At 38.0% G+C, this 15,280-nt stretch overlaps 1 protein-coding gene across 1 annotated transcript; it reads right to left on the minus strand.

The window, feature by feature from the left end:
* Positions 1 to 5,511: 5,511 nt before the first annotated feature.
* Positions 5,512 to 6,003, minus strand: LOC127081359 (uncharacterized). The gene has a single exon (XM_051021623.1). The coding sequence runs from the start codon at positions 6,001 to 6,003 to the stop codon at positions 5,512 to 5,514; it is 492 nt and encodes a 163-aa protein (XP_050877580.1).
* Positions 6,004 to 15,280: the final 9,277 nt, after the last annotated feature.

A 15,280-nucleotide genomic window follows, 5' to 3' on the forward strand; every position in this document is an offset into this window, starting at 1 on the left:
TTTTGTGTTTGACAAGACCTTCGGTCTTGTGCCTACGTACCAACATGAAAATGAGGGATCAAAACCTCGTAGTTCGTGATACAACTTTCAAAGTGGATGCATTGTTTTTAACAAAAATTAAGTTTGAAAGGCACAAAGGCCTAAAAATGGTTTGAATGAGTTAGTTCTTTTTGGCTTTTTGAAATTTTAAGTAAAGTATAGTTAAGTCTATTTACAAGTTTGATTTAAGAAAAGAAGTTTGAAAATGCAATGCCATAAGGCCAAAGTTTCTATCTTTTTGCAAAAGTGGTCAAAGTTTAGAGCAAAAGTAGTTCACACAAAGAAGATTTTGAAAAGTGGAGGGAGAGATTTTGAAATTAAAGAAATGGGGAGAAGATGTAGAGACTATCCTATGTACAAAATTAAAAGTTTAGAGTTGAAAAGATCTGACCAAATGGGTAGCAATCCAATAGACAAGAATGTCAGTAGAAACCCAAAATTCCCTTGGACTTTTAGAATCAAGCAACACACAAATGCACAATTATATCATCTTGAAGAGCAAGGCATCAATTAAAGATAGCCACATCCAAGCTTATCCATTCCATTCTTTTCTCCAAAATAGCCCATGCAACAAATGAATTCCACAAGTCACCGGTTCAAAATAACAGCTTCACAATGATCATGTTGCAGATGAACTTAGAGAGGTCTTCAAAGATGTATCAGATAAATTTCAAATTACAAGCATTTGGTTATTCAACAAGTTGGAATTGGCCAAGTCATTTAGCATAGGAAGGTTGCCTAGATTCTAAGTCCATTTGTCCAAGATCAAGCCAACAGTCCACTCAAAAGTTTTTTAGGGTTTTTGTTGTTATTATGTACATTAATGGTCAAAGACCACACAAACAAGCAAAGTATACACAAACAAAATATATCACACAATATGGTCCAAATGGACAAAGTGAAAATTGCACTAACATAAACAATTAGAATCATATGAACAATGGCAAATGAAATAGAGTGCTAAAAGTAAATTGCATTAAAGTAAAGGCTTGAAATTAAAAGTTAGTAGTTATTTGATTAGAAGTTAGTATTGTTTTTCTTTTGCTTTTCACTTTCAAGACATTCTTTGGAGAACACTCAACCCACTTATCACAAGCATGAATCCTTGAGCCAAAACATCTTCCAAAGGAAGGAAAGAAGGCCAAGTTCCCACACAATACCATGAAAGAGGGGAGACTTACAATCTCACTAACTAGAATGCTTATGCCTTTTATGTCACAAATTTAGCGCTATGTTAAGCAATCGTAATTGGACTTATGTAGAAGTCACAACTATTTGAGTCCGGATAATAGAATATTGGTGTTAATGCATGTTAGAGACATAATATAATGGACTATGCTCATGAAACATACCACACACAAAAAGAATATGCAAAAGGTGTGGCCTAATCTCATCCATACTCATGTCAATTTTTCAATCAACTAGCATTAGGACTTTGAGATGTCATAGGCCAAATGGAATGAATGAATGAAGAAAGGGAATAAGATAAAGTGGGAGGGGAATGGGTTAAATCACAAATTGGTCAAAGGATGACTTTTACCAAATTAATATCATCCATTCATTTTGGGAGATGGAATGTACATTCCATCAATCCCCTAAATCCAATGATATTAATTTGTAAAAGTTAAATCAACCATGACCAAGGCCCAACAACAAGAGTCAAACATAAACAAGTCATCACAATTGGTCAACAAATTTATTTGGCATTTATTCAAATTAAAAATACTAAAATAGTGCATTTAAATTAAATATGGTTTGTCCAATTCCTAAAATCTCATCAAAACACCAAAGAAATGGCCATGAGATTTATCATAGGTCAAACAAGGTCAAAGGACCTTGGAGAAAAAATTTCATAATTTTTGGACATTTAAAAATATTTTTAAAAAATTAAAAACAAATGCAAAATCAATTAATTCATGAAAAATATTAATAATTATCCAAAAAGTAATTTTAATTTCAGAATATGAAAGAGAAAAATATTTGAATTTTTTTGGTGAAAATTCCATATTTTTTTAATCAATATTGAATTTAATATGAATTATTGAAAATAATGCAATTAAAATGAAAATTAAAATATCAGAAAAAACGTGGACCACTTGATCTCCCTCATTAATTGAGGTGGCAGATCAAGTGGCCAGAAACACGCGTTCCACCGTGCACATGAGTCAGTGCGCCATAACATTGGTATTTAAAAGGAACAATCGTGATTAAAACAAATTACATGGATCCTGTGGCTGTGAGACATGCCAGCGCATGGCCGGAGTTGTAGCTCCGGTCTTCTTCTCTGGTGGACCTCACCGGACTGGTTCACCTTCAACCATCGCCAAAATTAAAAACAAGGACATCATTTCAAAGTAAAAATGGCACTGAGCTCGAATCTGGCCTCAATTCACTCTAACTCCAACTACATTGAGAGATACATGGAGTTGAAATTTGAGGTACATGAACCGAGTTGCTTCGATCTTCTTGCCTACATTGGTAGGACTTCAGACAACCAAAGAATTAATAGAATTGAGCAAGAATTTGAGAGAATCGAAGAGATCAAAATTTCTGGAAAATACCTTCAATGGAGGTCTGGATTCAACTGATCTTGATCTTGCTTGTGCTTGATCTCACTCCAAATGCTTGCAGAAGAAGGATTGAATGCTTAAAAGGCTGTGGATTCCTGAAGATTTGAATTTCAAAATAGTGGAAATTCAACCTCAAAGCTGGCGATGTGAGGGTTAGAGATGGGGGATCAAAGCTGGCACGAATGTGTCTTGATTGCTGAGCATATGAGGCTCTATTTATAGTTGAAACCATTGATATTTGCACACTTGAAATCACTTTCCAAATTTGGTCATTGATGATGCATGGGTGCATGGGCGCGCATAGGCCCATAAAATCATTTCCATAAGTCCACAAGTGAATGTTAGATAGTCTGAATTCAGCTTGGATTTGAAGTTTGGTCCTTGCCAAGTTATGACACCATGTTCATCCCATGCGCAGCCTATGCATTCCTTGTCCAAAATGAATGAATTTGAGCTCTTTGGAAAGGTGAGATCAAGAGGAACAACTTTCATGTTAAACACTTTTCCATTTGGAGTTTTTAACTTGAGGAAATTTGAGGTGGAAGTTTGGAAATTTTTGACATATCAAAAATTTTCTAAGTGTCAAGCCATATGTCTCAATATTCCACATTGCTTAACTTTTTATATGAGCTTCAAATGAGAAAAGTGTCTTCATAAAAGTTATATATCTCTCAAATACCTTCAAAAAGGTAACCAATTTCATGTCATTTGGATTTGAAATGATAGAGTTATTCATTTTTGAAGTTTGGAAAATTCACATGATCAATGGTATAGGTCAAAAGTGACCTATAATGTAACCTCATATCACATGCTCAAAAAAGTTGAATTAGCTCCTACTCTAAACATAAACGTTGAATTAGACACATTGAATTTGATTTTGCAACTTGTAAATCTTTCATCTCATAAAAATTTAGCAAGTTATGGCCTTGGGAAGTTGACTTTCAAATTAGGGTTTAGACAAAATGACCTATAATGTTTCAACAAAGAAAATGATTTTCCAAGCAAAACTAGATCTAGGTCTCAACATGAAAGTTGTTTGGAATGTCATTTAGAGTAAGTTGTCTCTTGGAATCATTTTTATATGGTGAAAATTATAGGAGATAGGGTCTAGGGAGACCCAGTTTTGATTAGATGAATCCATCTGGCCAACCACCATCAACCAACTTGCTAAATTCCAATTCTCTTGACTTTTATGGCTCATGGTAGATCATATATGCATAAGATGATGAATTTTGAAGTGTCCCTTGAGAAATTTGATCAATTGGTGAGATAGCTTGTTGGAGAAGTTACTCAAGATACCCTGTCAAACTAGGGTTTCCAAGGTAAATCACCCTCAAACACTTGAAAAAAACTTGATCAATATAACATGTAGAGAACATTGGGACTCATATATGATATTCGTAACCATTCTTGAATCAGTTCTTGGTTGTGCTCTTTGTTCATGAGGGTCTCAAACCCTAGATGTGAACTTGATGAATCAATGGAATCATGCCCTTCCTACAAAAGAGTTAGACAAATGCAAAGACATATTTTGATATTTTGGTTAGTGAAATGATAAAATACAAGTATGATACAATCACAAAGTTCTTGGTGATCTCTCCCAAAACAAACCCAATGAAAGAGGGGTAAGGAGGATGCCAAGGTATGATCCTAATGCTAATGCTTATGATGAAATTACATGAGGGATCTTAGGGTCAAAATTGGGGTCTTACAACATCCATTTTCCCCTTGGGTCAGTATGGATTGGAAGAATCTTCTTCAATACGAGGTCTCCGGCCTTTAGGCTGCGGGAGGAAACCTTTTTGTCATGTGCCCTCTTGATGCGCTTTTGATAGAGTTGGCCATGGCAGATGGCTGCTAAGCGCTTCTCATCAATGAGGTTTAGTTGCTCAAATAGAGCTTGTACCCACTCAGACTCATCAAGCTTAACACCTGTCAAAATCCTTAAGAAAGGAATCTCTATTTCGACTGCATCCATGCCATACACAAGGGAGAAGGGAGTTGCCCCAGTGGAAGTGTGTACGGAAGTACGATAGTCGTGTAATGCGAATGAGAGCATTTTGTGCCAATCTTTGTAGGTTTCCACCATCTTTTGCACAATCTTCTTGATGTTTTTGTTAGCTGCCTCAACAGCGCCATTCATCTTAGGCCTATAAGGCGATGAGTTATGGTGGTCGATCTTGAAATTTTGGCATAGCTCTTTCATCATTTTATTATTGAGGTTAGATACATTATCAGTAATGATCTTGTTGGGGACCCCATAACGACAAATGATTTCTTTCCTGAGGAATCGAGTCACCACTTGTCTGGTAACGTTGGCGTACGAGGCTGCTTCTACCCATTTTGTGAAATAGTCAATGGCTACAAGGATGAAGTGGTGTCCGTTCGAGGCAGTTGGCTCTATGCGTCCGATCACGTCAATGCCCCACATGGCGAAAGGCCAAGGTGATGTTAGGACATTGAGAGGCGTTGGCGACACATGGATCTTATCGGCGTAGATCTGGAACTTGTGGCAGGTTTGGACGTGGCGATGGCAGTCAATCTCCATAGTCATCCAGTAGTATCCGACCCTTAAAATTTTCTTCACCATAGTGCTCCCACTGGCATGCGTCCTAAAGGATCCTTCATGAATTTCCATTATAATCTGATTTGCTTCTTGCTTGTTCACACATCTAAGCAAAACCGAATCATAATTTCTCTTTTATAATACCCCTCCACTTAAGAAGAATTTGGATGACAGTTTTCGAAGACACTTCTTGTCGGTGATGGACGCGTCCGCAGGATACTCTTGGTTCTCTAAGAATTTCATGATGTCATAGAACCAAGGATGACCGTCAGTTTCGTTTTCTGTTTCCAGACAATAAGAAGGTTCGTCTAAGTAGTTAAGGTGAAAGGATGACGCTTAATTCTTCCACTTAACTTTAAACATGGACGCCAAAGTTGCCAAAGCGTCAGCTAGCTGATTCTCTTCTCGAGGGATGTGGTGGTATGTAATTTCATCGAAGTAGGAGACTAGTTTCAAGACATGCTCTTTGTAAGGAATGAGCTTATGATCTCTAGTATCCCAATCTCTTTTGACTTGGCTGATTACCAAGGCTGGATCTCCATAGACTTCCAGGATTTTGATTCTAAGATCGATAGCAACTTCAATACCAAAGATACAAGCCTCGTATTCGGCCATATTGTTTGTACATTCAAAACATAATCTGGCGGTGAAGGGGAGGTGGAAATTAGTTGGAGAAGTGATTACTGCCCCAACGCCATTTACATTAGCATTAGAAGCTCCATTAAAAACCATGGTCCATCGAGATCCAGGCTCGGGTCCTTCCTTGGGACCGGGGATGTTGCAATCCCTAATCAATATGATATCCTCGTCGGGGAATTCAAAACACATAGACTAATAGTCCTCCAAGGGCTATTGTGCAAGATAATCAAACAATACACTCCCTTTGATGGCCTTTTGAGTGACATGTTAGATATCGTACTCGGTTAAAGCCATTTGCCATCGGGCTACTCTACCGGTTAGAGCCGACTTCTCAAAGATGTATTTGACAGGATCCATCTTAGAGATCAACAATGTCGTATGAGTGAGCATGTATTGTCTTAAACGTTTGGCAGCCCATGCTAGTGCGTAACAAGTCTTTTCAAGCATCGAATACCTACTCTTGCAATCAGTGAACTTCTTGCTTAAGTAGTATATTGCATGCTCTTTTCCACCAGTCTCGTCATGTTGGCCGAGGACACAACCCATTGATCCTCCGAGAATGGTGAGATACATGATTAATGGTCTACCAGGTACATGAGGCATCAACACATGAGGTTCTTGCAAATATTCCTTTATTTTCTCAAATGCGTCTTGGCAGTCATCATTCCAAATGATGGCTTGATCCTTTCGAAGAAGTTTGAAGATTGGATCACAAGTGGCAGTGAGGTGAGATATGAACCTAGCAATGTAGTTCAATCTACCTAGGAATCCTAGGATTTCCTTCTCGGTTTTGGGTGCAGGCATAACTTGTATGGCCTTTACTTTCTCGGAATCTACTTCGATGCCACATTGACTGACGATAAAACCTAACAATTTGCCGGATCTTACCCCAAATGTGCATTTGTTGGGATTAAGCCTTAATTTGAACTTCCTCAGCCTCTCAAACAGCTTTTCTAGATTGACAAGGTGTTCTTCTTCGGTTTGAGACTTGGCTATCATGTCGTCAACGTAGACTTCAATCTCTTTATGGATCATATCATGAAACAGAGTGACCATGGCTCGTTGGTATGTGGCGTCGACGTTCTTCAATCCAAAAGGCATCACCTTGTAGAAGAAGGTGCCCCATGGTGTTATGAAAGTGGTTTTCTCCATATCTTCTTGAGCCATGCGGATCTGGTTATAATCAGAGAAACCATCCATAAAAGAGAAAACAGAGAACTGAGCGGTATCATCTACTAGCATGTCAATGTGTGGCAGTGGAAAGTCATCTTTGGGACTTGCTCTATTTAGATCTCTATAATCTATGCACATTTTTACTTTGCCATCCTTCTTAGGTACAGGCACAATGTTAGCTATCCATGAGGATAATTGGAGACCGCTAGGAAGCCGACGTTGAGCTGCTTTTGTACCTCCTCCTTGATTTTCATAGCCATGTCGGGACGGGTCCTTCGTAGCTTTTGCTTTACTGGAGGGCATTCTTCTTTAAGGGGTAGATGGTGGACCACAATGTCAATATCGAGGTCGGGCATATCTTGGTATGACCATGCAAACACATCTTTTTATTCCTTCAAGAGCTCAATCAATTTTGTCTTCACCTCGTCTTGTAGAGCGGAGCCGACTCAGACTTCTTTCGCTTCCTCATTTGTCCCAAGGTTAATCACTTCCACTGATTCTTCGTGCTGCTGGATGACTTTTTCCTCCTGCTTGAGCAACCTTGCCAATTCTTCTAGGAGTTCAGCCTCTTCCTCACACTCTTCATCAGCTTGATTAATCGGGTTGTCAAAGTCGTATGAGACCGTAGCAGAATTGTCATTGGTGGTTGTCGAGGATGATCTACATGATTTAAGGTCCATACTTTTATTGGTATGAAATAAAGGATGATTTGAATTTTTTTTAAAAAAATAAAAATGCCATTTAAAAAAAGTGAAATAAATAAATGAAAGGCAAGGATCTCAAAATTGATTGCGAACATGAACCTTTTTCATTAATGATTAATAAGGAAATTTGATGAGGCCCTACAAATGATTCCCCCATGCCTTGGGATTGACATGGGTTCTTTTGATAAAAAGGAAGGAAAACAACATTGGGAATTACATCTCAATCAAGGTCACTTTAGGTATTTCAATCTCGGTCCATTTGGTGGCACCATTTCCATCAGTCTTTGTGAAGATCAACCCATCATCTTCTTCTTCTTCTTCTTCTTCCACGACACATATACGATTGTCATCAAGGTAACCATCACTTGAGAAGTTTTCGGATAGCGGGAGCACTGATCCCCTTGTAGCTATCGGCGCGGGCTTCTTCAAATTCTGAGAGTTGTATCCTAAACCGGTGCGGTCCTTGATGGCAGGAAGTTCAAGCAGTCTTCCCCATCCTTGGGGGTGTCCATCCTTTATGATTGTCAGGGCGTCTTTAAGAGATGCCATTGGAGATTCGACATCTTTTGATTCATCCCTTTCTGGGAAAACCATTTCAACATTGATAACTTCAAATGATTGGAATAGGATTTCCCTCATCTCCCCTTCTCCTTCAACATATCGGAAAGATGTGAGGTGACTTACCACAATGTCCTCCTCACCCTCGACAACAACTAGTTTATCATCAGCTAAGAATTTCAATTTTTGATGGAGCGTTGAAGTGACTGCACCAGCTGAATGGATCCAAGGCCTCCCAAGCAGACAACTGTAGGATGGATAGATATCCATTACGAAGAAAGTGATAAGGAAAGTATGGGGAACAATCTTCATAGGCAAATTCACCTCACCGATTGAAGTCCTTCTAGTGCCATCAAATTCTCTTACTATAAGCTCACTCGGCTTCATTGTGAGTCCTTCAACAGTTAGTTTAGCAAAGGAGCTCTTAGGAATCACATTGAGGGAAGACCCAGTGTCTACCAAAACTCTTGATAGGACTGTGTCCACACACTCAATAGAAATATGGAGAGACTTATTATGATTCCTCCCCTCGACGGGAATCTCTTCATCACTAAAACCCAAGCTTAAGCTAGTAGCGATATTGTTAATTACTCCTTCAAACTGACAAACAGATATCTCTTGCGGTATGTGAGCTGTCCTCAGAAATTTTACCAAAGCATCCCTATGGGCCTCCGAGCACATTAATAAAGATAACATTGAGATCTTCGAGGGTGTCTGGTTAAGCTGATCAACTACTCGATAATCGCTCTTCTTGATAATGCGTAAGAACTCGTCTACTTCATTGGAAGGTGCAGGGTCTTGTCTTTGCTGAGCGCCATCAATTTGTTTGCCTTTGTCTGAAGTTGAAGGATTGATAGTTCCAATTGGAGTGGGTGTCGGTGCAAATATCCTTCCACTTCTCGTGATTCCGCCAGTGCCGGTGATATTGATCATTGGATCACTAGACTTTAACGATTCTTTTTGAATCTTCTGACCATGAATGTAGACTGAGGTGTCATACATCCATGGGACTGCCTTGGTGTCTACATATGGGAATGGGGTGGGAAATGTTATTATGATTGGAGTAACATGATTTGTCGACAGAGTTAACTGAGAGAAGTCATATGGAATTTGCAAAGGAGGGACTTCGTCGTATGGTATCTCGAGGGTAGACACATCTTCCTTTGTGGACGGGAAGTCTACTGATCACACCGAATTACACCGTGTTTTTGACTCGGATTTCACATGTTTATTAGGACTTTATTATCATTTTATTTGTATTATGCTCTCTTTTCTCTTGTTTTCAGATATTTAGCACTTCCGGGCACTTTTGGAAGAAGCGAAGCAAAAAGACCTAAAATTAGGGTTTTTCGACGAAATAACACACATGGCGTTGCACATGGCGGCCGCTATAGGGGAATCCATGAGTCATCAGCCCTCAACTAGGAGGTAACCACCACGTTCCCATGATCCACCCCATTTACACACATGGAGGGCGCCATGAAGGGATGGCGGGTGCCACCTTTGGAAATCACGTTCCCACTAAGTCCCACTAAGGGGAAGTTGGAGGGCACCATGGACTTTACAAACTGCTGAAAATCTCTATAAATAGCTCATTTCATTTCGTTTTCTAGCATCCAACTTAGTTTTACAACATTAAGCATATATTTATCATTTATAATAGCGATAATCCGTCACATCGGGGGGTTATCGCACCTTTGTGAGATTGAGTTGGGTCACTTCGAGTTGCTGTCGTCTTTAGCTTCAGGAGTCGGAGGTTTATTTTTGTACCAGAATCGAAGCCTCCATTTGGAGTAGGTTCTTATTTATCGCTTTATTTATTTATTTCTCGCATCGCTTTATTTATTTATTTCCCGCATCGCTTTTACTTTATTTATTTCCCGCATCGCTTTTACTTTATTTATTTTTCGCACTCACTTTACCTTATTTACTTTCCGCACTCACTTTACTTTATTTACTTTCTGCACTCGCTTTATTTTATTTACTTTCCGCACTCGCTTTACTTTATTTATTTTACGCACTTTACTCGCTCTTTACGCCTCACATTCTAAAATAAACTTTTCATCATGATTAACACCGTTGTGTTCGTTTGTGTTACTATGTCTGGCTAAATCTTTTAAAGGTTAGAATGTAAGGATCGCGGTTAAAGTAATGTTTCACATATTGAAATCTGTAGAAATACTTTAAAGGCTGTTTTGATTTTTAACTTGAGTTTTCTAAAACAAACTTGGTTAGTTTTAATTATTCGAGGAGTGCGAAAACACACTGGCTTAGTAACTAGGAATCTTTATCACTTTAAGGAAAAACTATTTTTGAAACTGTTTTCGGACGCGTTGATAGGTTTAAAATCAGTAAACTCCTTGGGTAAACTTTCCGAATCAAAATCACTTTTCGACTAAGTTTATGAGTCTCATTTCTTAAAAATAGGTTTACTACTTTAGCGGTTTTGCGCACCTTCTATAAGTGACAATAAAAGGCCTTAATTTAAGGGTAAACTCGGTTCTGGATACGCAAAAGCGACATTTCCGGTTAAATGGATTCTTTTCAAGAGTAGAAAATATTGCCTCATAAGTACTTCTATTTAGGCAATCGAAACATCACTTAACTGACGTGAATTACATTCAACCTGTCTTTACCTGCATTTATTATTTACCGTTATTTTGCAAACCCAACATCTCTTTTATACTGCCTTAGATAAACACCGTAATGATAGTAATCGATAGATTGACGATTGGTCTCTGTGGGATCTGTAGCGGTGTATTCGTCACTTTATGATTTATTGATTAAATCAAAAGCAAAGCATACAAAGAATCGAGTCGCCACCGCACTCTTATTTATCCAAAGGACTGGCTAAAAAGCGAACAAAAGCCTAAGAAGTTTTACACATAGAAAACTAATAAAAAGATCAGAGAGTCTGGGTAAGGGGTAAATTACGCAATGGGAAGGTGTTAGGCACCCAAAACGTCCTAGGTACTCCTAGGGAGCCCTTTTCACACTTGTTGTACTAAATTGTTATTTGTTATGAAATATTTATTGTGCAAACATGAATGGGATGATGAGAAAAGAATATACAATTGTTATTGTTTTTGTGTTTGAACGGATGAACCCGTTGCCTACGTACCTTCCATCAAAGGTAAGGATCAAAATGCCGTAGTTCGGCTAAAATATTTCCAAAAGTTAGTGGATTCAATTTTAAACACAAGCCCTAAGGTCTTACGTTATCCACGGGAGAAAACTCAACCTAATACAAACAACGAGTCCACCATGTGAGAAAAGCTTCAACTTGCTAGTGAGGGGTTAACCCTATAATAAGCAAGGAAGACTTACAATTCAATCAACTAAGGACAAATAGGTGAGATTAACATCAACCAACTAGGATAAATCAAACCTATGGCTAATGTATGAAAACTTAGCAAGAATGGACAGAGCCACAAAACAATTGAATGGGTGAAGTTAATTGATTACGAGTATTCATGAAAGTAGGGTCAAAGTATGATTAAGATTGATTCAAAAGAAGTATTATGAAATGGAGTTTGAAAAAAAGTCAAGGACTTGGGGTCCAGGTTTTTAATTTAAAAGCATGAATATGTTTGCACAATATTTATCTCAAGTTTTGAAAGTAATGTGTGAAAAGGTTTAGGACAAAATGGGATGAATGGATGGAGATGGGGTGTAAAACTTCCTAGAAGGTTCACCTCTTGAAATCATATAGAAGATGATTCAAGTGTGTCCTTTGGAATAGGCAATGAGTAATAACAAAACAAACAAAGCAACAGAAGAAAGTCAACAAAAGCGGATACCGGATGCCAATCACTGGACTTATACCAATCTCCTAAAACAGAACTGGATATCAGAGGCCACTCTATGGACTTATACTAATCTCCTCAACAAAGAAATAAAAAGTGGATACCGGATGCCAATTTATCTGGACTTATACCAATCTCCAACAAAACAAAGCAAACATTTGGATGTCAGATGCCAATCTATCTGGGCTTACTCTAACCTCCAACATATGATCATAGGAAAACAAATGCCAAATTACACGGACTTACAATTGCATCCTCACATACAACAAACAAAAGCAAATCATGGATGTCAGATGCCAATCTATCTGGGCTTACTCTAACCTCCACAGTATGGTCCTAGGAATACAAATGCCACATCACAGGGACTTATAATTGCATCCTCACATACAACAAACAAGAGCAAAGAAGATATGAGTGACCAATGAGGTCTTACACTCTATCCTTCCATATCATGGGAACAAAAGCCAATCTACATGGACTTACAATTGTCCTCAATGGGCAAACAACAAAAATATGTCACAAAGACAAATGAAATGATCATGCACTAATGAGCAATTAATGATGATAAATGCATAAAGCATACAAGCAGACATGTGCATATGAACTAAGCAATCAATCAATCAAAGTCATTCAGCACACACTATAACCAAGCAATTAGGCTCATACAAGGGGTTAGGCATTGAAGCCAACTGGAATAGGGTTAATGGTGCTCTTAACCTTGACATTGAGAGCCAAGGTGAAGCAGATGAAAGGATACGAGGGGTGTGCCTCATCACTCTTATCCCTGGTCAGGGAGAGCATTGAATATCAGAAGGTGTGGGAGTTCAGAAAGATGGAACTCTCTCCACAAGTTATTGACTCGATAGATCTTGGGTTTTTACTCACTATGCATCAACACAAGTAGTGTGAGCAAGGTGAGTGACTCACAGAATAGTAGGAGATAGGCTACATATCTCTTTGATCTACCAATTGCCTCAAATGAGGACTTTTCCTGCTTGGGACAAAAGTAAACAAGCACAAACATCGCCTCTTAAGGAGGACTTCAGACAGTTGCCTGGCCAAGTAACAGGCCAGGTCTTCCAGACTACATGAAGACAAGAGATTCTACCTCAATGCAAATGCTATCAAGCAAAGCAATGCAAGTTCTCAAAGAACTATTAGCAACTAATGGTACCTGAAATCAATCAAACAAAATCAGTATACAACTCAAATTCAAAACCAATATAAGATAAGGATCAACACAATCAGTCAAATGTGCAATGCACAAAGCTCAAAGCATGTGAGCTAAGCATCCTACAAAACAAACAAGTTAGTTCATGATAATCAAACAAACTCAAACAACTTGCATAAATCTCCTTAAGGCATTTGCTTCTTAACCTGAAAAAACAAACTCAAACATGAGCAACAAGACCACTAGGACAAGCCTAGGGTCAAAAAGAGATAAGAAATCCAAAACAGCAAGTGGAATCTATCCAAAATCAAGTTCAAACAATTAAGAAACAAACCCAAGTGGTTTCACATTCATATCATTCATCATTATCATTTCACAAACAAATTAGGTCAAGGCATGTCATATAGAACCTCAAAGAAGTCAACAGAAAGATTCAACTCAAATCAAATCACAAACATTTCAATAAATCCTCAAATAATTCATTCTCAAACATCATCCATAACATGATAAGCATACCAAATTTCAGCTCATTTGGATAAAGGGAAGTAGGTTAATGAAAATCAGAAAGTCAAAGCAAGTTCAAGCAAACTCATACCAAGCATCAAAACATGCACCAACTTCAATTAATCATAAAACAGTGACAACACATGATAAATGAATGGTACTAAAACCATGACAAACTTTAAGATGTCTGCAATTCACATGTCAAATTTTAAGTCAATCCAATAATGCATGAGGATTTCACAAACCAAATACAAACATGTATCACAAAAAGTCAACAAATGACCAAACAGGGGAGAAAATTCCAATCAAATAGGAAATGCCATCAATAATTCCAGAAAAATTCACATGTATTCTCAACATCCATAAGTATATTTATGCAAAAATCCAGACCAGTTTGAGTTCAATAAGCATGGTAATTAAAATCATGAAGTTGGACATGAATGGTGTGACACAAATTGTCACACCTCTATTCAAAAAATCATATCTCATCAACCAGCAATGATAAAATCACAAACTCTACACCAAAATCACCATGAACATGTCTAGTTTAAGCACAAAAAATTTGATAGGCATTGGATTAAGTATCATCATTTCACAAGCAAAATGGTAAAACATAGGCACAATGGACACACATGAACAAACCCTAGCACATTTAAAAAATCCATACGTGCAAAAAATCTGGAAAAATCACCATAATAAACTAGAGATCATGAGGAGCATTTCACAAAAAATCCCATATTATTTGGACAAATATTGAAGAACTTATGAATTTTTGAAGCTTGGCATACAAAATGAAATAAATATTGAAAAAAGAAAATGATTTAAATAAATAATAACACGGCAGTGGCACTTTTGTAATTAAAGCGTTCATTAAGTGGAACGCTGCGTTCCAATTAGAATACGTGGCACAGACTCATTCGCTTCATGGCCAGGAAACACGAAAATCATGCAAGAAACGGGTTTGGAAGATCAAACAAGGTTCAGCTAGGGTTCTATCACGTTCATCAGCAAAATTTTTCCAGATTTTTCAGCAAGAACAAGTTGTAACCAAAATCAACAATCTATATACCAATGTGTTCATCTCCTAACGCTCATCAACAATCCAAGATTGGTTAACCCTAATTCGAACTAACATGGAAGCATCGAGCAAAATAAAGTTTAACAACCAAACTTTGAATCCATATTTCTCTCTTAATACTTAACCATTTTCCACGATTTAAAGTTCAATGCATTCATGGCAAAAGGATCTACAAGAAGCATGTCATGATTTTAGCAATGGCTAGGTTCGAATTGTTACCTAATTTGAAGAACAGTGATGGAACAGTGGTTCTTTGGTCGCAACAAGTTGAAACAGCAGTGCTTTGATACTCCAGGAGGTGAATGGAAAACGAATTTTAGCTCAACAACCCTTGAGGCAGCTCCAATCAATATCTGCCATGGAAGAACTTCAATGCAACAGTGCGGTTCCTTGGCTTTACAGCTATGAAATAATGCTTGCAAATGCTTCCAAAAGGATGGCAGGTGATGAAACAATCAACAAGGCACGAGCT

This window comes from Lathyrus oleraceus, chromosome 5 (assembly GCF_024323335.1).
Source record: "Lathyrus oleraceus cultivar Zhongwan6 chromosome 5, CAAS_Psat_ZW6_1.0, whole genome shotgun sequence".
NCBI lineage: Eukaryota > Viridiplantae > Streptophyta > Magnoliopsida > Fabales > Fabaceae > Lathyrus > Lathyrus oleraceus.